The sequence below is a fragment of the Hyperolius riggenbachi genome, chromosome 11 (assembly GCF_040937935.1).
Source record: "Hyperolius riggenbachi isolate aHypRig1 chromosome 11, aHypRig1.pri, whole genome shotgun sequence".
NCBI classification, from domain to species: Eukaryota; Metazoa; Chordata; class Amphibia; order Anura; family Hyperoliidae; genus Hyperolius; species Hyperolius riggenbachi.
The window spans coordinates 242,154,568-242,178,400 of NC_090656.1; the positions used below are offsets into that span (position 1 = coordinate 242,154,568).

Genomic DNA, 23,833 nt, shown 5'->3' on the forward strand with positions numbered 1-23,833 from the left:
CCCGCTGCTCCCCCCTGTCTGATGTACAAGTACCCCGCTGCTCCCCCCTGTCTGATCTACAAGTACCCTGCTGCTCCCCCCTGTCTGATCTACAAGTACCCTGCTGCTCCCCCCTGTCTGATCTACAAGTACCCTGCTGCTCCCCCCTGTCTGATCTACAAGTACCCCGCCATTCCCCTGTCTGATCTACAAGTACCCTGCCATCCCCCTGTCTGATCTACAAGTACCCCTCTATTCCCTCCCCCCCTGTCTGATCTACAAGTACCCCGCCATTCCCCTGTCTGATCTACAAGTACCCTGCTGCTCCCCCCTGTCTGTTCTACAAGTACCCCGCGATTCCCCCTGTCTGATCTACAAGTACCTCGCCATCCCCCTGTCTGATCTACAAGTACCCCGCCATTCCCCTGTCTGATCTACAAGTACCCTGCTGCTCCCCCCTGTCTGATCTACAAGTACCCTGCTGCTACCCCCTGTCTGATCTACAAGTACCCCGCCATTCCCCCTGTCTGATCTACAAGTACCCCGCCATTCCCCTGTCTGATCTACAAGTACCCCGCCATTCCCCTGTCTGATCTACAAGTACCCCGCCATTCCCCTGTCTGATCTACAAGTACCCCGCCATTCCCCTGTCTGATCTAAAAGTACCACGCCATTCCCCTGTCTGATCTAAAAGTACCCCGCCATTCCCCTGTCTGATCTACAAGTACCCCGCCATTCCCTCCCCCCTGTCTGATCTACAAGTACCCCGCCATTCCCCTGTCTGATCTACAAGTACCCCGCCATTCCCCCTTCTGAGCCTTTATCTCTCATTCACACTGTAGTCTGATTCTCAGTCCTGCTGGACTCTGTAACATTCTCCTCCAGTTGCCTTTCTGTCCTATCTCCAGCCTTCAGTCTTACTCTCACGAATAATGTCTGTACTGGGCATGCGGTTACAGGCGGTCACCTCTTCTTACGTTCTTCTTTCATGTGTCTGCAGACTGAGATGAAGAACCAGGAGCAGTCGCAGCTCAGTGTCCGAATTGCTGAACTTGAAGAGGAGAACAAACATTTGGAGCTGAAGCTGGAATCGGTGGCAGATTTGCAGGCGCTGAATGGTATGAAGTGTGGCTTTAAGTGTTAATCTGCATTTCCTGAGAGGAAAAAAAAAGAAAATTCTGTAAACAAAGAATACTTTCAGAAATGGAAGAGTTAATCGGTTATTTTCATCAATTGACAAAATGCAGTGACTGAACAAAAGCGAAATCTAAAGCTGGCCATACACTGGCCTGGCCCGATTTGCCGCCGTTTCGACAGCAGATTCGATCACTGGGATCGAATCTGCTGCCAATCATTCGCGCTACACGGCGAATTTCGATCTATCCCGTCCGATCCCGTCGATCGCTCCGTGCGGAAAATTACCGTCTAACGCCCGCGGGTAGGGAGCGCGTCGCTAACGGCGTTCGAGTGCCCGACGATCGACGCAATAGAGCCCGCATACATTACCTGCTCCGCCGGCGCGACTACCCCCGGTCACCGCTGCTCCGTGTCCGCGCTGGTCTCCGGTATGCTTCAGTTCCTCCTGCCCGGCAGGAAGTTTAAACAGTAGAGGGCGCTCTACTGTTTAAACTTCCTGCCGGGCAGGAAGAAGTAAAGCATGCCGGAGACCAGAGCGGAGACGGAGCAGCGGTGACCTGGGGACTGGAGTCGCGCTGGCGGAGCAGGTAATGTATGCGGGCGGGAGCGGCGGCAGCACCACCACCACAGATTGTGAACGGGTTCAGGCTGAAATCGGATCACAATCTGTTTGCAGTAAAGGCAGCCATACGATCCCTCTCTGATCAGATTCGATCAGATAGGGATCTGTCAGTTGGTCGAATCTGATGACAAATCGACCAGTGTATGGCTGCCTTAAATCAAATCAGTATTTGGTGTGACCGCCCATTGCCTTGAAAACAGCATCAATTCTCTAGGTCAGGGGTGTCGAACTCAAATATAAAGTGGGCCGAAATTAAACTCTGGGACCTAGTCGCGGGCCGACCTCCATATCTAGACGCCACCTCTCTCCCTTTTGAAGTACTCTGGTGTCTAAGGCCCCCCGTTTCAACCTACGTGTGACATTGGTCATTAGCACTCATTTGGTATAATTGGTTTATCATGCACCTGACTATAATCCTACAAAATCTCGGACTGTGCAAGTGTACCTATAAGAGTTGATGCTAGTTTGAAGGCAAAATGCAGAAACACCAAATATTGATTTCATTTAGATTTGACTTTTTTGTTTGCTCACTTTGCATTTTGTAAATTGATGACTATTAACAATCATTATATTTCTGAAAGCATTCTTTGTTTACAGCATTTTTTCACACCTGTACAGAAGCGTGTCGGATGTGCAGCTGACAATGTGTTCTGTGGCTGTGCGGGGAGCGGAGGGACAATGGAGCAGTGCGTATGTGAAGTCACACGATGGGTAAAGGAGCAGTGCGTATGTGACGTCACACGATGGGTAAAGGAGCAGTGCGTATGTGACGTCACACGATGGGTAAGGACGCAGTGCGTATGTGATGTCACACGATGGGTAAGGGAGCAGTGCGTATGTGATGTCACACGATGGGTAAGGGAGCAGTGCGTATGTGACGTCACGCGATGGGTAAGGGAGCAGTGCGCACGAAAGAGTTGGCAGCCGCCGGTCAAGTTGGTCCGCCGGATGGATCGATTGCGGAGCAGCTGCTGTACACACGCTTGATTATTGGCGATCGTTATTGTCCACCTCAGCAAACTTTATTAAAGTGTGTGTACGGGTCATAAGAAGTTGGAAGCCACTGGATGGTCCAGAAGCTTTCCGGACCCGCGTAGAGACCACCGTTCCAGCAAAAGTCCCCTCTTTAGCTTTTAGCCTTGCTCCCAGCCATCATCCAGCTCCTCCGGACTGGACATGTGCGAGTAAGGTCTGAGCATGCTCAGGAAGAATCCAGCTCCTCCGGACTGCACATGTGTGAGTAAGGTCTGAGCATGCTCAGTAGAATCCAGCTCCTCCGAGCTGGACATGTGCGAGTAAGGTCTGAGCATGCTCAGTAGAATCCAGCTCCTCCGGGCTGGACATGTGCGAGTAAGGTCTGAGCATGCTCAGTAGAATCCAGCTCCTCCGGACTGCACATGTGCGAGTAAGGTCTGAGCATGCTCAGTAGAACGAGCATGCACAAGCGTATGTACTGCAGACCTTATTTGAGTATGACTAGTCTATGTCCGCACTCACAGCCAGAGGAAGTCTAGAGGGACCCTGCACTGGAACACGGGGCTGTATAATTATCAGGGAAGTCTCTGGGACCATCCAGGGTCTCTCCGCTACTGTGGGGTAACTATCTTAATCTCCCCACTGAACATCTCTGCAGTGTACGCAAGCAGTCCTATTCTGACGCAGCAGCTGAACATTTGTTTACATTTCTATAGAGCAACTGTTGGCCAAGCTGGTGGTTTATGAAGATCAGCAGAGGAAGCTGCAGGCGGACTTGGAGCACGTCACCAAGAGGGCCGATTCCCAGGTACACTTCCTGTATTTCATGCTATAGTCATGCAGTTTATTTACCGGCAGCTCAGCAGCAGACATTACAACAGAGGTTTGCACCATTTCCCAGCTTTTATTGCTGTCTGTACCCCTGTATGGAATATGACACCCCCTCTTCTCTGATGTGGTTCATGTATCAGTGACAATAAAACTCAGAGCGGAATCTATCCTCCTGCTCCACCTCCAGTGCAGAAAGATTTGGCTAGAGTTAGTGCAGCTCTCAGCCAAGCCATTGTACATGAGATGCTCGGGGACCGAGAGGAATGGATGCAGAACTCCAGGCTTGGGACATGTAATCCCCACTCTTACTGGAGACAATAGTGATGAGTGACAAGTATTCATATGGAATGCGTGTTATACAGGGAAGTGATTGTAAGCCAAAAATCTCTAAAAAGACAGGAGACAAAAACCAGCAGACAATGGTGTAGTATTATTATTATTTGTATTGATTTATAAATCGCCACCATAGTACATGTGGACTATTGGCACTCCTGCCACAGCAATGGTATGATCGTTTGTGGATAATAAACTTGAGGAAGCGGAAGGAATCTTTCATCCACCTACAGTTTTTTGTGTCGTTCTCCATGCTTTATTCCTTGGCCGTAAATTAAACACTAAATCCAATGTATATATGTATTAAATAAGGTTAGTGTAAAGGCAGAAAAAAGCCCTCTCTTGCTCCCCTCGCTCCAGCGCTGTCTCCATCATTGTGTGTACTCCACCTATTGGTGGAATACACGTCTGTGAGCCCTCGGGAGACTTTGGAAGCACTTGTGTGAGTGCTTCAGAAGACGGGTGGCTCTGTAATGCGCATGCATGAGCGTGCTTGTGTGTGTACTCGCACATGAGCAGTATGGAGCCACCCATCACCTGGGGGCGTGTCCCGAGTGCTTCAGAAGACGGGTAACTCCGTACTGCGCATGCGTGAGAGTACTTGTGTGTGTGTGTGTGTACCTGCACATGAGCAATACAGAGCCACCCGTCACCTGGGGGCGTGTCCCGAGTGCTTCAGAAGACGGGTAACTCCGTACTGCGCATGCGTGAGAGTACTTGTGTGTGTGTGTGTGTGTGTGTGTGTACCTGCACATGAGCAATACAGAGCCACCCGTCTCCTGGGGGCGTGTCCCGAGTGCTTCAGAAGACTGGTGGCTTCGTACTGCGCATGCGTGAGCACGCTTGTGTGTGTACTCACGCATGAGCAGTATGGAGCCACCCGTCACCTGGGGGCGTGTCCCGAGTGCTTCAGAAGACGGGTGGCTTCGTATTGCACATGCATGAGCACGCTTGTGTGTGTAATCACAGTATGGAGCCACCCGTGACCTGGGGGCGTGTCCCGAGTGCTTCAGAAGATGGGTGGCTCCGTACTGCGCATGCATGAGCACGCTTGTGTGTGTACTCGCGCATGAGCAGTATGGAGCCACCCGTCACCTGGGGGCATGTCCCAAGTGGTTCAGAAGACGGGTGGCTCCATACTGCGCATGCATGAGCACGCTTGTGTGTGTACTCACGCATGAGCAGTATGGAGCCACCCGTCACCTGGGGGCGTGTCCCAAGTGGTTCAGAAGACGGGTGGCTCCATACTGCGCATGCATGAGCACGCTTGTGTGTGTACTCGCACATGAGCAGTATGGAGCCACCCGTCACCTGGGGGCGTGTCCCGAGTGGTTCAGAAGACGGGTGGCTTCGTATTGCACATGCATGAGCACGCTTGTGTGTGTACTCGCACATGAGCAGTATGGAGCCACCCGTCACCTGGGGGCGTGTCCCGAGTGCTTCAGAAGACGGGTGGCTTCGTATTGCACATGCATGAGCACGCTTGTGTGTGTAATCACAGTATGGAGCCACCCGTCACCTGGGGGCGTGTCCCGAGTGCTTCAGAAGATGGGTGGCTCCGTACTGCGCATGCATGAGCACGCTTGTGTGTGTACTCGCGCATGAGCAGTATGGAGCCACCCGTCACCTGGGGGCATGTCCCGAGTGCTTCAGAAGATGGGTGGCTCCGTACTGCGCATGCATGAGCACGCTTGTGTGTGTACTCGCACGTGAGCAGTATGGAGCCACCTATCACCTGGGGGCGTGTCCCGAGTGGTTCAGAAGATGGGTGGCTCCGTACTGCGCATGCATGAGCACGCTTGTGTGTGTACTCGCACATGAGCAGTATGGAGCCACCTATCACCTGGGGGTGTGTCCCAAGTGGTTCAGAAGATGGGTGGCTCCGTACTGCGCATGCATGAGCACGCTTGTGGGTGTACTCGCGCATGAGCAGTATGGAGCCACCCGTCGGCGTGTCCCGAGTGCTTCAGAAGACGGGTGGCTTCGTATTGCACATGCATGAGCACGCTTGTGTGTGTAATCACAGTATGGAGCCACCCATCACCTGGGGGCGTGTCCCGAGTGCTTCAGAAGATGGGTGGCTCCGTACTGCGCATGCATGAGCACGCTTGTGTGTGTACTCGCGCATGAGCAGTATGGAGCCACCCGTCACCTGGGGGCGTGTCCCGAGTGGTTCAGAAGATGGGTGGCTCCGTACTGCGCATGCATGAGCACGCTTGTGGGTGTACTCACGCATGAGCAGTATGGAGCCACCCGTCACCTGGGGGCGTGTCCCGAGTGCTTCAAAAGACGGGTGGCTTCGTATTGCACATGCGTGAGCACGCTTGTGTGTGTACTCGCACATGAGCAGTATGGAGCCACCTATCACCTGGGGGCGTGTCCCGAGTGGTTCAGAAGATGGGTGGCTCCGTACTGCGCATGCGTGAGAGTACTTGTGTGTGTGTGTGTGTGTGTGTGTGTACCTGCACATGAGCAATACAGAGCCACCCGTCACCTGGGGGCGTGTCCCGAGTGCTTCAGAAGACGGGTAACTCCGTACTGCGCATGCGTGAGAGTACTTGTGTGTGTGTGTGTGTGTGTGTGTGTACCTGCACATGAGCAATACAGAGCCACCCGTCTCCTGGGGGCGTGTCCCGAGTGCTTCAGAAGACTGGTGGCTTCGTACTGCGCATGCGTGAGCACGCTTGTGTGTGTACTCACGCATGAGCAGTATGGAGCCACCCGTCACCTGGGGGCGTGTCCCGAGTGCTTCAGAAGACGGGTGGCTTCGTATTGCACATGCATGAGCACGCTTGTGTGTGTAATCACAGTATGGAGCCACCCGTGACCTGGGGGCGTGTCCCGAGTGCTTCAGAAGATGGGTGGCTCCGTACTGCGCATGCATGAGCACGCTTGTGTGTGTACTCGCGCATGAGCAGTATGGAGCCACCCGTCACCTGGGGGCATGTCCCAAGTGGTTCAGAAGACGGGTGGCTCCATACTGCGCATGCATGAGCACGCTTGTGTGTGTACTCACGCATGAGCAGTATGGAGCCACCCGTCACCTGGGGGCGTGTCCCAAGTGGTTCAGAAGACGGGTGGCTCCATACTGCGCATGCATGAGCACGCTTGTGTGTGTACTCGCACATGAGCAGTATGGAGCCACCCGTCACCTGGGGGCGTGTCCCGAGTGGTTCAGAAGACGGGTGGCTTCGTATTGCACATGCATGAGCACGCTTGTGTGTGTACTCGCACATGAGCAGTATGGAGCCACCCGTCACCTGGGGGCGTGTCCCGAGTGCTTCAGAAGACGGGTGGCTTCGTATTGCACATGCATGAGCACGCTTGTGTGTGTAATCACAGTATGGAGCCACCCGTCACCTGGGGGCGTGTCCCGAGTGCTTCAGAAGATGGGTGGCTCCGTACTGCGCATGCATGAGCACGCTTGTGTGTGTACTCGCGCATGAGCAGTATGGAGCCACCCGTCACCTGGGGGCATGTCCCGAGTGCTTCAGAAGATGGGTGGCTCCGTACTGCGCATGCATGAGCACGCTTGTGTGTGTACTCGCACGTGAGCAGTATGGAGCCACCTATCACCTGGGGGCGTGTCCCGAGTGGTTCAGAAGATGGGTGGCTCCGTACTGCGCATGCATGAGCACGCTTGTGTGTGTACTCGCACATGAGCAGTATGGAGCCACCTATCACCTGGGGGTGTGTCCCAAGTGGTTCAGAAGATGGGTGGCTCCGTACTGCGCATGCATGAGCACGCTTGTGGGTGTACTCGCGCATGAGCAGTATGGAGCCACCCGTCGGCGTGTCCCGAGTGCTTCAGAAGACGGGTGGCTTCGTATTGCACATGCATGAGCACGCTTGTGTGTGTAATCACAGTATGGAGCCACCCATCACCTGGGGGCGTGTCCCGAGTGCTTCAGAAGATGGGTGGCTCCGTACTGCGCATGCATGAGCACGCTTGTGTGTGTACTCGCGCATGAGCAGTATGGAGCCACCCGTCACCTGGGGGCGTGTCCCGAGTGGTTCAGAAGATGGGTGGCTCCGTACTGCGCATGCATGAGCACGCTTGTGGGTGTACTCACGCATGAGCAGTATGGAGCCACCCGTCACCTGGGGGCGTGTCCCGAGTGCTTCAAAAGACGGGTGGCTTCGTATTGCACATGCGTGAGCACGCTTGTGTGTGTACTCGCACATGAGCAGTATGGAGCCACCTATCACCTGGGGGCGTGTCCCGAGTGGTTCAGAAGATGGGTGGCTCCGTACTGCGCATGCATGAGCACGCATGTGTGTGTACTCGCGCATGAGCAGTATGGAATCGCCACATCCCCGCGGCAGATGAGTGATTTATTAGTGAGAGATTGACCTGCAAAGTTCCACGACTTTGCAGGTCGCACATTATGCTGCCCTGGGGAGGCTGAGCTTTGTGCTGTAGCTCTGCCTCCTCCGCAGTCAATCTCTGCCTTTCCCCGCCCCTCTCAGTGAAAAAGGACTGAGAGGGGAGAGGAGGAGATCAGGAGAGATTGACTGCGGAGGCGGCAGAGCTAGAGCACAAAGCTCAGCCTCCCCAGGGCGGCATAATGCGCGACCTGCAAAGTCGTGGAACTTTGCAGGTCAATCTCTCACTAATAAATCACTCATCTGCCGCGGGGATGTGGCGATTACACTTGGACATTAATGCTGACGATGATTTTATGACAAAATAAGGTTAAAAAAAAGAGACTTCAAAGTCTCTTTAAGTATTTTATTATTTTTTTAATACATGGCCAATTATAATATTGCATTGAGGGTATTTTCAGTCATGCACTGGGGCTGATCATTTTGTAAGTGTACATGAGCTTTTTAGTCTTAAAGGTAACATCTAATAATTATAATATTGACAGTTAACTATTAAATTTGCAGTCCCAAGACAAGGTTAAGCCGTTTTAACCAAAGTACAAAAATAAGATGGATGCAAGGGAGGAAAAAAATATTCACAATATTGGAGACTTAAAGGGTAAATCCTAGTGAGACATGACTCGGTACGATCCTGATCAGCATGTTTAAAGTATACCTGAGGCGACCCTAATGAAAAGAAATATACTTACCTAAGAAGAGGGGAGCCTGTGGATGCTGCAGAGGCTTGCTGTGTCCTACTGGAGACCACCATTGCCACACTCAGACCCCCGAAAGAAATCAGACAAGAGCTTCTGGGATTTGTGATGGGGACCAGGCTAGTCCATCGTGCATTGTGCATGCGCAAGTACAGCCGCACCTGCATTGTGTCCTGTTTGCAGACCAGTGAGTCGGGCAGCGTGGAAGAGATTCAGCAGTGCTGCTGGTTTGTGTAACCGCTGGTCGCTCTTGTTCCTGACGTGTGTGTCCTGTTTGCAGACCAGTGAGTTGGGCAGCGTGGATGAGATGCAGCAGTGACGTGGGTGTCCTGTTTGCAGACCAGTAAGTTAGGCAGCGTGGATGAGATGCAGCAGTGCTGCTGGTTTGTATTACCGCCGGTCGGTCCCCTTGTTCCTGACGTGTGTGTCCTGTTTGCAGACCAGTAAGTTAGGCAGCGTGGATGAGATGCTGCGGAGCTGCTGGTTTGTGTTACCGCCGGTCGGTCCCCTTGTTCCTGACGTGTGTGTCCTGTTTGCAGACCAGTAAGTTAGGCAGCAGGGATGAGATGCAGCATTGCAGATGGTTTGTGTTACCGCCAGTCGCTCTCCTTGTTCCTGACGTGTGTCCTGTTTGCAGACCAGTAAGTTAGGCAGCAGGGATGAGATGCAGCATTGCGGATGGTTTGTGTTACCGTCGGTCGCTCTCCTTGTTCCTGACGTGTGTGTCCTGTTTGCAGACCAGCGAGTTAGGCAGCAGGGATGAGATGCAGCATTGCGGATGGTTTGTGTTACCGCCGGTCGGTCTCCTTGTTCCTGACGTGTGTGTCCTGTTTGCAGACCAGCGAGTTAGGCAGCGTGGATGAGATGCAGCATTGCGAATGGTTTGTGTTACCGCCGGTCTCCTTGTTCCTGACGTGTGCGTCCTGTTTGCAGACCAGTGAGTTGGGCAGCGGGGATGAGATGCAGCATTGCGGATGGTTTGTGTTACCGTCGGTCGCTCTCCTTGTTCCTGACGTGTGTGTCCTGTTTGCAGACCAGCGAGTTAGGCAGCAGGGATGAGATACAGCATTGCGGATGGTTTGTGTTACCGCCGGTCGGTCCCCTTGTTCCTGACGTGTGTGTCCTGTTTGCAGACCAGTGAGTTGGGCAGCAGGGATGAGATGCAGCATTGCGGATGGTTTGTGTTACCGCCGGTCGGTCTCCTTGTTCCTGACGTGTGTGTCCTGTTTGCAGACCAGCGAGTTAGGCAGCGTGGATGAGATGCAGCATTGCGAATGGTTTGTGTTACCGCCGGTCTCCTTGTTCCTGACGTGTGCGTCCTGTTTGCAGACCAGTGAGTTGGGCAGCGGGGATGAGATGAAGCAATGCTGCTGGTTTGTGTTACCGCCGGTCGGTCTCCTTGTTCCTGACCTGTGTGTCCTGTTTGCAGACCAGTGAGTTAGGCAGCGGGGATGAGATGAAGCAGTGCTGCTGGTTTGTGTTACCACCGGTCGGTCTCCTTGTTCCTGACCTGTGTGTCCTGTTTATGCAAAAATACAGAGGCGACAATAGGATAAAATAAGGTAAAAGGTTTAAAACGGTTTAGGTGGCGGTGGTGGACCGTCTACACACAAACAGACCAAACAGCTGTTGATTGTAGAAAAAAGTTTATTCACATACTCCTACATAAAAGTGCAACGCGTTTCACGGGCAACATCCCGCTTCATCAGGCAATGAACAATCGGAGTATCTCGCTAGAAATGACAGAAATGTAAAGCCTATCAGGGAGCTGTATATAAATATAAGGTGTCGCATGAGTAAGATAGCATGAGAACACTTGTTATTTTGGTGCATAATATATGGACTATTGCAATGGTATGTGTGGGGTCGGTGTGGTAAATGGTATGGGGGGGGGGGCAGATTGTATGTGAAGGGGTGTGGGTGTTGAGGACCTGGTGATGGATTGGTATAGGGAGATGACGAGTGGAGTATGATGGTGCAAGTGACAGGCGGGGGTGAGTACAAGTAGCTCAACTAGGGACAAGGTTGTGAAGATGTGTGCCAGGTGAATATTTGGCAATAGTGAATATCGAAATATTGAGAACGACTGGTGTAGATTTGTAATAGGAACAGTTTCGGAGGAGTGGGGGCAAAGGAGGAATTTATCACAGTTAACGCTGGCTAGAGTGAACACCAAGGTATTGAAAAGCACATGATATAAATTCTAGCAATCAATAGTTAAAGAAGAGTGAAGGCAATAAAGGAATATAAATGATGGTTGCACTTACCAGCTCTGAGTCTAATGATAGCTTGGCACCTCTGTGCTGTGGTGTCTGCGTGTGGGGTTTATATAGGGAGACTGATTGGATAATGATTTAGTTTGATTGCCGGGTCAGGAGCGTGGGGGCGTGTATTACGAGCCGATCCGCAACCAATCTTGTTCCTGACGTGTGTGTCCTGTTTGCAGACCAGCGAGTTAGGCAGCGTGGATGAGATGCAGCATTGCGGATGGTTTGTGTTACCGCCAGTCGCTCTCCTTGTTCCTGACGTGTGTTTCCTGTTTGCAGACCAGCGAGTTAGGCAGCGGGGATGAGATGCAGCATTGCGGATGGTTTGTGTTACCGCCAGTCGGTCTCCTTGTTCCTGACGTGTGTGTCCTGTTTGCAGACCAGTGAGTTGGGCAGTGTGGATGAGATGCAGCAGTGCTGCTGGTTTGTGTTACCACCGGTCGGTCTCCTTGTTCCTGACGTGTGTGTCCTGTTTGCAGACCAGCGAGTTAGGCAGCAGGGATGAGATACAGCATTGCGGATGGTTTGTGTTACCGCCGGTCGGTCCCCTTGTTCCTGACGTGTGTGTCCTGTTTGCAGACCAGCGAGTTAGGCAGCAGGGATGAGATGCAGCATTGCGGATGGTTTGTGTTACTGCCGGTCGGTCTCCTTGTTCCTGACGTGTGCGTCCTGTTTGCAGACCAGCGAGTTAGGCAGCGTGGATGAGATGCAGCAGTGCTGCTGGTTTGTGTTATAGCCAGTCGCTCTCCTTGTTCCTGACGTGTGTGTCCTGTTTGCAGACCAGCGAGTTAGGCAGCGTGGATGAGATGCAGCAGTGCTGCTGGTTTGTGTTATAGCCAGTCGCTCTCCTTGTTCCTGACGTGTGTGTCCTGTTTGCAGACCAGTGAGTTAGGCAGCAGGGATGAGATGGAGCAGTGCTGCTGGTTTGTGTTACCGCCGGTCGGTCCCCTTGTTCCTGACGTGTGTGTCCTGTTTGCAGACCAGCGAGTTAGGCAGTGTGGATGAGATGCAGCATTGCGGATGGTTTGTGTTACCGCCGGTCGCTCTTGTTCCTGACGTGTGTGTCCTGTTTGCAGACCAGTGAGTTGGGCAGTGTGGATGAGATGCAGCCGAGCTGCTGGTTTGTGTTACCGCCGGTCGGTCTCCTTGTTCCTGACGTGTGTGTCCTGTTTGCAGACCACTGAGTTGGGCAGTGTGGATGAGATGCAGCATTGCGGATGGTTTGTGTTACCGCCGGTCTCCTTGTTCCTGACGTGTGCGTCCTGTTTGCAGACCAGTGAGTTGGGCAGTGTGGATGAGATGCAGCATTGCGGATGGTTTGTGTTACCGCCGGTCGCTCTTGTTCCTGACGTGTGTGTCCTGTTTGCAGACCAGCGAGTTAGGCAGCGTGGATGAGATGCAGCATTGCGAATGGTTTGTGTTACCGCCGGTCTCCTTGTTCCTGACGTGTGCGTCCTGTTTGCAGACCAGTGAGTTGGGCAGTGTGGATGAGATGCAGCATTGCGGATGGTTTGTGTTACCGCCGGTCGCTCTTGTTCCTGACCTGTGTGTCCTGTTTGCAGACCAGCGAGTTAGGCAGCGTGGATGAGATGCAGCATTGCGGATGGTTTGTGTTACCGCCGGTCGCTCTTGTTCCTGACGTGTGTGTCCTGTTTGCAGACCAGCGAGTTAGGCAGTGTGGATGAGATGAAGCAGTACTGCTGGTTTGTGTTACCGCCGGTCGGTCTCCTTGTTCCTGACCTGTGTGTCCTGTTTGCAGACCAGTGAGTTAGGCAGCGGGGATGAGATGGAGCAGTGCTGCTGGTTTGTGTTACCACCGGTCGGTCTCCTTGTTCCTGACGTGTGTGTCCTGTTTGCAGACCAGTGAGTTAGGCAGCGTGGATGAGATGCAGCATTGCGGATGGTTTGTGTTACCGCCGGTCGGTCTCCTTGTTCCTGACGTGTGTGTCCTGTTTGCAGACCAGCGAGTCGGGCAGCGTGGATGAGATGCAGCATTGCGGATGGTTTGTGTTACCGCCGGTCGGTCTCCTTGTTCCTGACGTGTGTGTCCTGTTTGCAGACCAGCGAGTCGGGCAGCGTGGATGAGATGCAGCACCAGCTGCTGGAATGGAGTGAGATGAACGCAGAGAGCGATATCCCACCAGAACAAGAGAGAGAAGAGCAGTCTGTCATGGCTCTGAGGATGGCCCAGATAGAAGAGGAGAGAGAAGGTAAATTCTCCTTTTTTCCATCACAAGAGACTGTTATCCAGTTACATGTACCCAACACTGAGCCACTTCCTCGGAGGTTCGTCTGCTTAGTGCCACTTCCCTGTCCAAGATCTTCATCAGGGGGTCATCTGCTTAGTGCCACGCCTTGTCCTAGATCTTCCTCAGGGGGTCATCATCTGCTTAATGCCACCCCCTGTCCTAGATCTTCCTCAGGGGGTCATCTGCTTAGTGCCACGCCTTGTTCTAGATCTTCCTCAGGGGGTCATCATCTGCTTAATGCCACCCCCTGTCCGAGATCTTCCTGAGGGGTTCATCTTCTTAATGCCACCCCCTGTCCGAGATCTTCCTGAGGGGTTCATCTGCTTAATGCCACCCCCTGCCTGAGATCTTCCTGAGGGGTTCATCAGCTAAATGCCACCCCCTGTCCGAGATCTTCCTGAGGGGTTCATCTGCTTAGTGCCACGCCCTGTCCAAGGTCTTCCTCAGGGGTTCTTCTGCTTAGTGTTACGCCCTGTCCAAGGTCTTCCTCAGGGGTTCATCTGCTAAGTGCCATGCCCTGTCCAAGGTCTTCCTCAGGGGTTCTTCTGCTTAGTGCCACGCCCTGTCCAAGGTCTTCCTCAGGGGTTCATCAGCTAAGTGCCACGTAATATTTACTTTCTTCTTTCTCCCCCCCGCCCCCCCAAAAAAAATTTCTTTTAAAGGAATACTTAAGGCAAAAACAAAAAAAAATGACATTTACTCACCTGGGGCATCCCTCAGCCCCCCGAAGCTGGATGGTGCCCTCGCAGCCCCGCTCCGATCGTCCTGTCCCCGCCGGCGGCTACTTCCGGTTCGGCGACAGCCGCCGACAGGCTGGGAACGCGGCTGATTTTCCGCGTTCCCAGCCGCTGCTATCACCCTCTATGCTGCTATAGCGTATATATAGTAATCTGACAGAATCAGGTTAGCTAGGTGGGTGCCTCTAATATAGGTAACCAGTATAGTTGCCACCTGTATAGGCTTGCTAGGTAGGTGCCCCCAATACAGGTTAGATAGGTAGGTGCCCCCCAGTATAGGTTAGATAGGTAGGTGTCCCCCAATATAGGTTAGATAGGTAGCTGCCCCCCAGTATAGGTTAGATTAGGTAGCTGCCCCCCAGTATAGGTTAGATTAGGTAGCTGCCCCCCAGTATAGGTGAGATAGGTAGCTGCCCCCAAGTATAGGTTAGATAGGCAGCTTCCCCCCATAATGGAGGGGGGAGCCGCGGGGAGGGCAGCCCGACCTCTCCCTCCCTCTCCTCGGGCCGCCCTCCGTGCTACCCCCTCAGATCAAATGCAGAGTAATTAATTAGCGCAGCAGGAAGCGTACATAACTACTCACCTCCCTGCGTTCCACTCGCCGCTGATCTCCTCTCGACATAGACGCTGATACACACGCTGCTTCCTGTTTAGCCGGACATAGAGCGTGTGTATCAGCGTCTATGCCGAGAGGAGATCAGCGGCGAGTGGAACGCAGGGAGGTGAGAGTAGTTATGTACGCTTCCTGCTGCGCTAATTAATTACTCTGCATCTGATCTGAGGGGGGAGCACGGAGGGCTGCCCAAGGAGAGGGAGGGAGAGGTCGGGCTGCCCTCCCCGCGGCTCCGACTCCCCCCTCCTTTACAGCGCCCCCCTCCTAACAGCGCCCAGGGTCGGCGGCACGGGCCGCACGGCCCTAAAAACGGGCATGGTCAGAAGTAATGTAAAATAATCAGAACACCGCCCAGTACAATATTTCATTGCTCAACGCTGAATAATGTTTTAGGTTTCAGATTTTATCGTGACTCGTGCAGCAAGCCTGATTGGATGAGGGTGTGGTTTCAGGTACCAGAGAGCTCCACTTATATGAGGGGGGGTGGGGGAATACATTCCTTATGAAGGGCTGCACTTGTAATGAGAGGGCACAGCTATACTAGTGATGAAGGTATGCTTGTTTCCATTGTTGTCTTACACTTGAGTCTTCACAATAAGCATTAGGGTCCGCTTATAGCTGGGTGTATAAGGTGTGTACATTCTTGGGTGTAAAGGGTTGATTTGATTTGGTGGTCACATTGCTCCCCCCCACCTGTCTTCTCCAACTTTTGTTGATCACCCCTGAAGTTGTTGTTGCTGTCTGTGTATTTTTGGGGGAGAGGGGGTTCTGCTTACGTCCTGTGACTGGCTGGTAAGTGTAGGAAGAAATATTCCCATTAATTGGACGTGCCATTTCTGATGTTATAAAAACTAAAAAAGTGAATATTTGTACACTCCTAAAATGTTTCCTCTTGGAGTATATTAAGGCTTTACCAGAGGGGTGTCACCTTCCCTACAGGAGGTTGGGTAATAAGGAGGAGACTCCGCCCGCATGACTATGCTCAGGGGGTGTTTCTTAGTGTCCATCCTCTCAGGGGCGGGGGTTATTTCTTACCAATAATGAAAAATGACAGATTTGATAGTTTAGGAAGCAGTTTCACGTAAGGCCCATACACACGTCGGATTTTTCAGAACGACGGGTCGTTTGAACGTCCCGCCCGGCGGATCGCTCAAGACCAGTCTTATCACCCGAACGACAGTCTGTACACACGCCCGATTTGGTGTGCGGACGACTGAACGACGGGACGTTCAAACGACCCGTCGTTTGGAAAAATCCGACGTGTGTATGGGCCTTACTATCTCCGCACATCTAGAGGAGGTCTTATGTTTACCTAGTGGTTCCCCAAGGATTGATAAGTGTTGACCCATACTCCCCCATAGTGATGGTCGTGTCTAGGAGAAGTCATGCAGAAGCATGTGATTTGTTTGATCAGCTGATAGATTTGAAATGCTCTGATCAGAGCCTTGTATGTCTATCACCTGACCAGACTGGTCACATGCTTCTCCATGACTTCTCCTAGACACGCCCATCACTAATCAGAGACTTGCATATCGATCACCTGACCAGACTGATCACATGCTTCTCCATGACTTCTCCTAGACACAACCATCACTAATCAGAGGCTTACATATCTATCACCTGACCACACTGATCACATGCTTCTCCATGACTTCTCCTAGACACGACCATCACTAATCAGAGACTTACATATGTATCACCTGACCACACTGATCACATGCTTCTCCATGACTTATCCTAGGCATGACCATCACTGTGCCCCTATTATAGTACAGCTGGTACAGGTGCCATTGCCGGATGCAGCGTACAGAGTGTGCCTGGGATCATCAGTATTTTTATTTGCTTCAGCAGTAAAGGAGTACTGTAAGCGGTTCTGTGCCCAAGCCGGTACAAAACGATCCTCCAGTCCCCGCCACCGGCTCACTTCCGGAATGGTGACTTTAATGTCGCAAGTCACTGCACCTGCCCTTCCCTCGCCGTGTGCGTCTTCTCTCCCGCCGACGTCACCTGGAGTGTAGTGCAGAGTGTATTCCGGAAGTAAGCCAGGGGCAGGGACTGGAGGATCATGGAGGACAGGCGCAGGCACAGGACATCTGTAGGGGGCTGTTAGAAGCCCCAGGGAAGGTAAAGAGAAACCGTGACCAAGAATTGAACTTCATCCCAATCAGTAGCTGATACCCCCTTTCCCATGAGAAATATATTCCTTTTCTCAAACTGATCATCAGGGGGCGCTGTATGGTTGATATTGTGGTGAAACCCATCCCACAGTGTGATGTCAGGACCATGGTCCTGACAGTTTCCAGTCTGAACCTCGTTGCACTGTGGGAAATAACTGTTTACAGCTTTTTCCATCTGCCAAAAAAGCATGCAGCATCTCCTTCCACTGACATCACCTGCCAGCAGTAAAAATGTCACCATGTGATAAATATCAGAATGTAAATCAGGGAGAGGAAAGATTTTACAATGGGCAAACACTGACTAAATTATTTATACATAATTATTGTAAAAATTAAGCACTTTTTTTTATTTCACTGGAGTTCCTTTTTTTCACCGGAGTGCCTCTTTAAACTCATTTTTTTTAGTACCCTTAAAGTACCCCTTTAGGGCTGAAGCAAGGAAAATACTGCTGATTCCAGGCACACCCACTCCGTATGCTGCATCTGCCAGTGGCGGGGGAACCTGTATCAGCTACACTGTAATGGGGGCGCAGCGATAGTCAGCTATATGAGGTAATATTGTCCAATCAGACTGTGAGGGGCGTGCCCAGCAGGAAGTTTCAGCCGCCCAGTCATTATTGTATTGATCTGTATCACATATATCTTGTTGTTTTATCATTTCGGACTTGGCATGACTCCATTCTTATTATTTCTGTTGTGTTTTTTATTTTTTTTGTGTTTTTCACCATTAAACGAGCCGCACGCTCAGCGTCCCTCCACTCCACCCTATTCCCCGCACTGCGATTTGTTCAGCCACCGAGAACATAGTTTCCCATCAGTTTTGTGCATGCAGGTTCCCTCCCATGGTGGCGGCCGGTGGCGCAGTGCTGCCGTGGTTCCTCGCGGAGCGTTATCCGCCGGGGGAAACGGGCAGCACTGCGACGCCGGCCACACTGCACAAGCCTGATCGCTACTTTCTTTTCTGCTAACATCATAACCGGTTCTCTTTCCGTTTGTGATTTCTGTCTAACCTCTGGTTTAACCCCCTCATGTCTTGTCTGCTTGTCTGAATCAGCTGCGCTGCCTGGCGGTGTGCGATCATGTAGTGCGATTTCTCTAACACCAGAGGGCGCCGCTGAAATCTAACCTAGAATCTGGTGATTGGGGCTGGAGAACAATCTATAACTTGTCACAGATCATATGGGGCTGATCCCACCACCTGTGCAGCATGAGGCTGTGCAAACTGATTCAGCGGGAGAATCACTTGTAAAGGACACCTAACTGTGAGCGATATGGAGGCTGCCATATTTATTTCCTGTTAAACAATACCAGTTGCCTGGCTGTCCTGCTGATCTCTTTGGCTGCAGTAGTGTCTGAATCACACACCTGAAACAAGCATGCAGCTAATCTTGTCAGATCTGACTTCAGTCAGAGCACCTGATCTGCTGCATGCTTGTTCAGGGGCTTTGGCTAATAGTATTAGAGGCAGAGGATCAGCACGACAGCCAGTCAACTGGTATTGTTTAAAAGGATGTAAATATGGCAGCCTCTATATCCCTCTCACTGCAGGTGTGCTTTAAGTCTTCATCATTTCTTTTCTATTATAAAGCAGAAGCGAGCCTTGTGTAGCAGTCGAGTTCCCTTTAAACTATTCTCTCCAGATACACTTTAAATGATTTGTACGTTAAAAAAATAAAAAATTGCAGTTTAGGAAGAATGAGAATGGAAGACACCTGCTGTGTCAATTTACATACCCTCATCTGCTCCTCAGCATTTACCAGATGCCTGCTCCCTCCCTCCCAATTTACTTTCAAGCCACGCCTTTGTATTAGAGACTGCTGATGGTCAGTGGGATGCAGATAATTTGAGCTTGCATACAAATTTTATGCAATTGGTGTTCAACTTGGCATTAACCATTTGATAAGCCCAGTAAGCTGCATACAGCTGACATGCAAACAAATGTATTTCTGTGCTAGAGACTGATGGCCATGATGGGCTGGGATCCAGCAGAGAGGCGGGGCTTCAGCTGACAGTTATTAGTCTCCGCCCCTTGGATATATGACCGTAATATGACCAGCATGCAGTTAACTGTATAGAGATTTGGGAGCCAACAGAAATTCGTACGGATTAGTACATCGCCACTGGGCGCAGGATGAGGCGGCGTTAAATACTATTCGCCCGGCAAGTCACCGCAACTTGGAGGGAGGAGTAATGAGGGATCCGCCGATTGCTGGATTTGCACCACCCCCGCCCCACGCAATATAGCAATCCTGCTACAGAGGCGCCTAGTGTCAGTGCTTTCCTGCTTCATCTGAAGTGGCACAGCGGGCCACATTTGGCCCCCGGGCCAGACTTCGGACATGCCTGCCAAAGAGCCTCCCACTCCTCTCTTCGTGTCCTCGTCCCCCGGTGAAATAAGACCCTTATGTTGAATAAGTCTTCAGCCCTCGTTGAGCAGGCTTCAGTAGCCCTTGTGTCCCCAAGTTCTTCTGAAGACGAGCGGATATGTACTGCACACAGAGTCGACGGATGCGCCCGTCTTCAGAAGAACTCGTGGACGAGATGCTTCCAGAGCCTTCAGAGGAGTCCCCAACGCTCCAAGGTTTAGCAGGGGACAGCCGGGTAACGAGAGGATGGAGGTGACTGGAAAAGCCATATCGGATCCAGAGCCTTCCCTCTAAATAGCTCAGTATCGAGCTTGCTCTTTACGCCTGTTGTGACGCCTGTTTTTTGGTGCCTATTGTTAGAGCAACAAGGCCGTCACACCTGAGACATAAATGTCACTGAACAATCATTAGCAAACGAGCCTTAAAGGACAGATGCAAGGTGTATGAAGACAAAAAAAACAACTTACCTGGGTCTTCCTCCAGCCCCTGGCAATGGATACGTCCCTCGCCGCCGCTGGCCTGGGGTCCCCACCGGTGTAGATGCTGACACTCCTCTACTGCGCGAGAGCCTCTCTCGGTCACACTGACGTCCTCTGGAGTGTTCTGCACAAGAGCAGAAGTACCGCACCTGCGCAGTACACTCCAGACAGCATCGGCGGGATTGACAGCGGCGCTCGCGCATGCGCTGGCAAGGTCGGCATCTGCACCGGAGGGGACAGGAAGCCACCAGAGCTGTGGCGATGGCACAGGACGGCTGCCAGGGACTGGAGGAAGCCCCAGGTAAGTAGAATTTTGTTTAATTACCTCGGACCGTTCCTTTTAAGGTGACCGCTAATACAATTCGAGGATTTTTTCATATGAGCAATCAAAATGATTGTTGGATCGGATCATAAATGTAATGGATTTCATTAATCTAATCAGGTTGGTTAGATTTTTGGCCATTAGTGGTCCCAAACAATCATTTCTCCAATCCACCCAACATTAAAAAGAAAAAACAATACCCAAGGACATATTTAAACTTTAATGAGAGCATTAACTTGGCAAAACACATGGCTGAACTCGACAAAAGCACATCTCGCTCCTGTCTTAGTATGAACCCCCCCCCCCCCCCCCCCCACAATCCTTTGCATGATGAAAATCACTGACCGGATTAACCATTTGTCAGATCACAAAACAGATGGGAATATAGCCGTTACAACCAAAGAATTATCTACATTAAAATTTCATTAAATCGCAGAAGCGTGACTGTCAATATTTCCGTCACCAGTAAATTGTCAGCGAGTGATTATTACGCGGTTTGTTGCATCTCAGTCTTGTGAGTTCCTCGCAGTGGGCGGACCTTGCTGCGCTAAAAATAAACGAGATGACGACTTCCTGTACTAAGTAATCATCTGTATTGATCTGATCCTGTGTACTTCCCTCTAATTGATTGTGTTACGTGCACGCTGTAAAGGTTCGGAAAATCCTCCCGGAGGCTGTTCGGCAAAACGCAGAACGGTTTTGTCCAGGAGATCTCCAGTAGGTTTTTCCGGTGAGCTGGGGGGAGGGGGGCTCTCTAGGTAAATGAGGTGGGGTAATGGGGGGGGGGGGGGTCAGGTGGGCTGTAATGTAAGCAAACTGCTTTTCCTGTGGCACAAAACTGATTGAGGATGACTGGTTCTTTCCTGGCTGCTCCGATCCAGCCATGGACTCAGGGCAGGTGGAACTGGAGGAAGAGCTGAGCGTAGCTCGAGGACTGGGAAAACTGCGGACTGCCCAGAGGAAGGACAGCCGAGGAGCCACGAAACTGCAGGTCAGTCTCTGCTTTCCCGTCTTACTGAGAGAATGGTTCAAACGCAGATTCCCTAAAGGTGCCTATTAACGGTACAATCTCCCGACCGATCCGATCGTAAACAAACATTTCGACACGGGGACTAAAAATATAGTAAAAAACAATCTGTGGGATCTTCTGGAAAACGGAACTAATGATGCATATTTTTTCATTGTCAATTAGCACCACTAACACTGCTCAATCCGATGGACCATATGATCGATCGGATAGTGTGAGTGGTGCCAATCGATCTTTCCATCGATTCGCAAAACGGGGCCCAAAAATATAATACAATACAATATAATACAATACAATCAGTGGGATTGTTCTGGAAAACGAGCTGACGGAATGATCAATACATTGACTGTTCATAGCACTCATCACCACTAATGCTGCCCGATCTGATTGTACCTTTGATCGATTGGGAGACTGTACCGTCAATGGGCACATTGTGAATTTTGTAACTGCCGTTCTAGAAGGCTCAGATTGTAGCCGGACTTCTACAGTCCATTCATCGTCTTTACAGACGCCTTCCACAGCCCACAATTCCATCATTCAATAGAAAAGCTCTGTGAGGTGATGATCATTTTGAGTTGATGCAAATTTTATACAACTTGGTTCTACCCCAATCAAGTGCAGCTAGTGGCAGCTTTGCAGATTTCCTTTGGTCCAGTTTCTTAAAATCGGGTATTAATCAGTAAAGCACTCCACATGCATGGTTGGTGTTGGCCCAGTTTTAAAGATAGTACTCAAATTTTAATTTTTTGCTTTCGCGCATTAAACACAGTAAACTATTAATATGAAACGCTATAAGACTCCTTTGATGTCTTTTGGATGCATATTTACACCTCACTGAAGCTAACTGATATAATTGCTGGCTGCAAATTCTCTGATTGACTATTAATTAATTAGTGAGCAAATAAAGGAGAGAAAGTTCTCTGCTTTCCCCCTGGATCCAGCTGGAACGTTTCTGCCTTGTTTACACAGTGTATTAACCTCCTTAGCGGTAACCCCGTGCTGGACACGGGGTAAGCCGCCTCGGAGGATATCTCAGCCCCTCCTGGGGCGATTTTTATTCTGCACGGCGATTGGCCGCACGCAGCGGCGGAAGAGGGCCCCCGCCGCCTAGACAAATCACTCCCGGGCAGCGCAAAGGGCTGGATCGGGTGCGCCTGACGTCAGGACGTCGGCTGACGTCCATGACGTCATTCCGATCGTCGCCATGGCAACAGGCGAAGCCAAACAGGAGATCGCGTTCTATACGCAATCTCCTGTTTTCTGTTGTTGCCGGCGGCGATCGGACTAGAGGGACACATGCGCCCTCTAGTGGTGTTTCATGTAGCTACCACTCGGGTAGCTACATGAAACAAAATTACCAAAAAAGTGTAATGCAGCCTCCTTGGCAAAAAAAAATGAACCGCCAAGGGGGTTAAGGTGATCAAACGATACATGAAAAGATGACCAAGTGACAGATCTCTTGCTGATCGAATTTGATCAGAGAGAGATCATTTGCCTGCCCATACAACACAGGCTGATTCCCAATCTATTCCAGCTATGAAATCTCTTGGGAATCAGCTTTGCCGCCCCAGCGCTGTTCCCCCTAATGTAAAATGTGCCTCCTGTTGCAGTATAGTTTACCCGCTGACGCCCGCCACTACCTCTGTGCTCTGTCCACATACACGTGCCCCATGCGGTTGTCAGGGGCTAGGGGTAAAAGCATTCGAGGCAGATGATCAGCAGGTCAGCCAGGGAACTGGTATTGCTTAAAAGGAAATAAATATGGCAGCCTCCATGTCTGTCTCACTTCAGTTGTCCTTGAAAGCATACCTAAAGTGACAGGGATATGGAGGCTGCCATATTTATTTCCTGCTAAAAAACACCAGTTGCCCGGCTGTCCTGCTGATCTCTCTGGCTGCAGCAGTGTCTTGAGTCACACCAGAAACAAGCATGCAGCTAATCTTGTCATATCTGACAATAATGTCAATCCAATGAAAGATCATTGGTCATGGTCATCTTTCATTGGATTGTATCAAGTTGGTGTCAGCCGCACCGACTAGACCTTGCACGGCTTACGGGCGGTTTTGGTGTGCTGTCTGAGAAGACTAATATGACAATAATGTCAGAAATGCCTGATTTGCTGCATGCTTGTTCAGGGGCTGTGGCTAAAAGTATTAGAGCCAGAGGATCAGCAGGACAGCCAGGCAACTGGTATTGCTTAAAAGGAAATTAATATGGCAGCCTCCATATGTCTGTCACCTCGGGTTTCCTTGAACTGAACTCGACTGTCACCTGACCTAAAAGTAAAATCGAATGTTTACAATTCCAGAACAGGCCTGACACCAAATTTCCAATAGGCTGAATTGAGAGAGGTGCTAAAAGACGCAGTCATTCAGTACATTATATATGAACCCTTTGCACACTCAGACACTCTCACAGAGGCGCTGAGCTTTGCACCAGACCTGTATGAGTACATGCTCCATTTTTTATTGCCTGATGAAGCAGGAGATGCCTGCGAAACGTGTTGCACTTGCACTTTTTGGAGTATACGAATAAATCCTTGTTGTTTTGAATGTATACAACAGTCTCTTTGTGTGTCTGCTTGGAGGAGGTAAGTCCACCTCTGCCTCCTCTCATTTTAACATTTTTAGTAAATGTT

The 23,833-nt window shown here is 51.0% G+C and overlaps 1 protein-coding gene across 7 annotated transcripts in view; it reads left to right on the top strand.

The window, feature by feature from the left end:
• Positions 1-23,833, top strand: part of LOC137538247 (golgin subfamily B member 1-like) — a 185,883-nt gene that overhangs the window by 70,880 nt on the left and 91,170 nt on the right. For all 7 annotated transcript variants that reach the window (XM_068260302.1, XM_068260304.1, XM_068260306.1 and 4 more), the window contains exons 12-15: positions 980-1,097; positions 3,430-3,521; positions 13,285-13,435; positions 21,050-21,159. In XM_068260302.1, the coding sequence (XP_068116403.1) occupies positions 980-1,097; positions 3,430-3,521; positions 13,285-13,435; positions 21,050-21,159 (471 nt within the window). The remainder of the gene's footprint in view (positions 1-979; positions 1,098-3,429; positions 3,522-13,284; positions 13,436-21,049; positions 21,160-23,833) is intronic.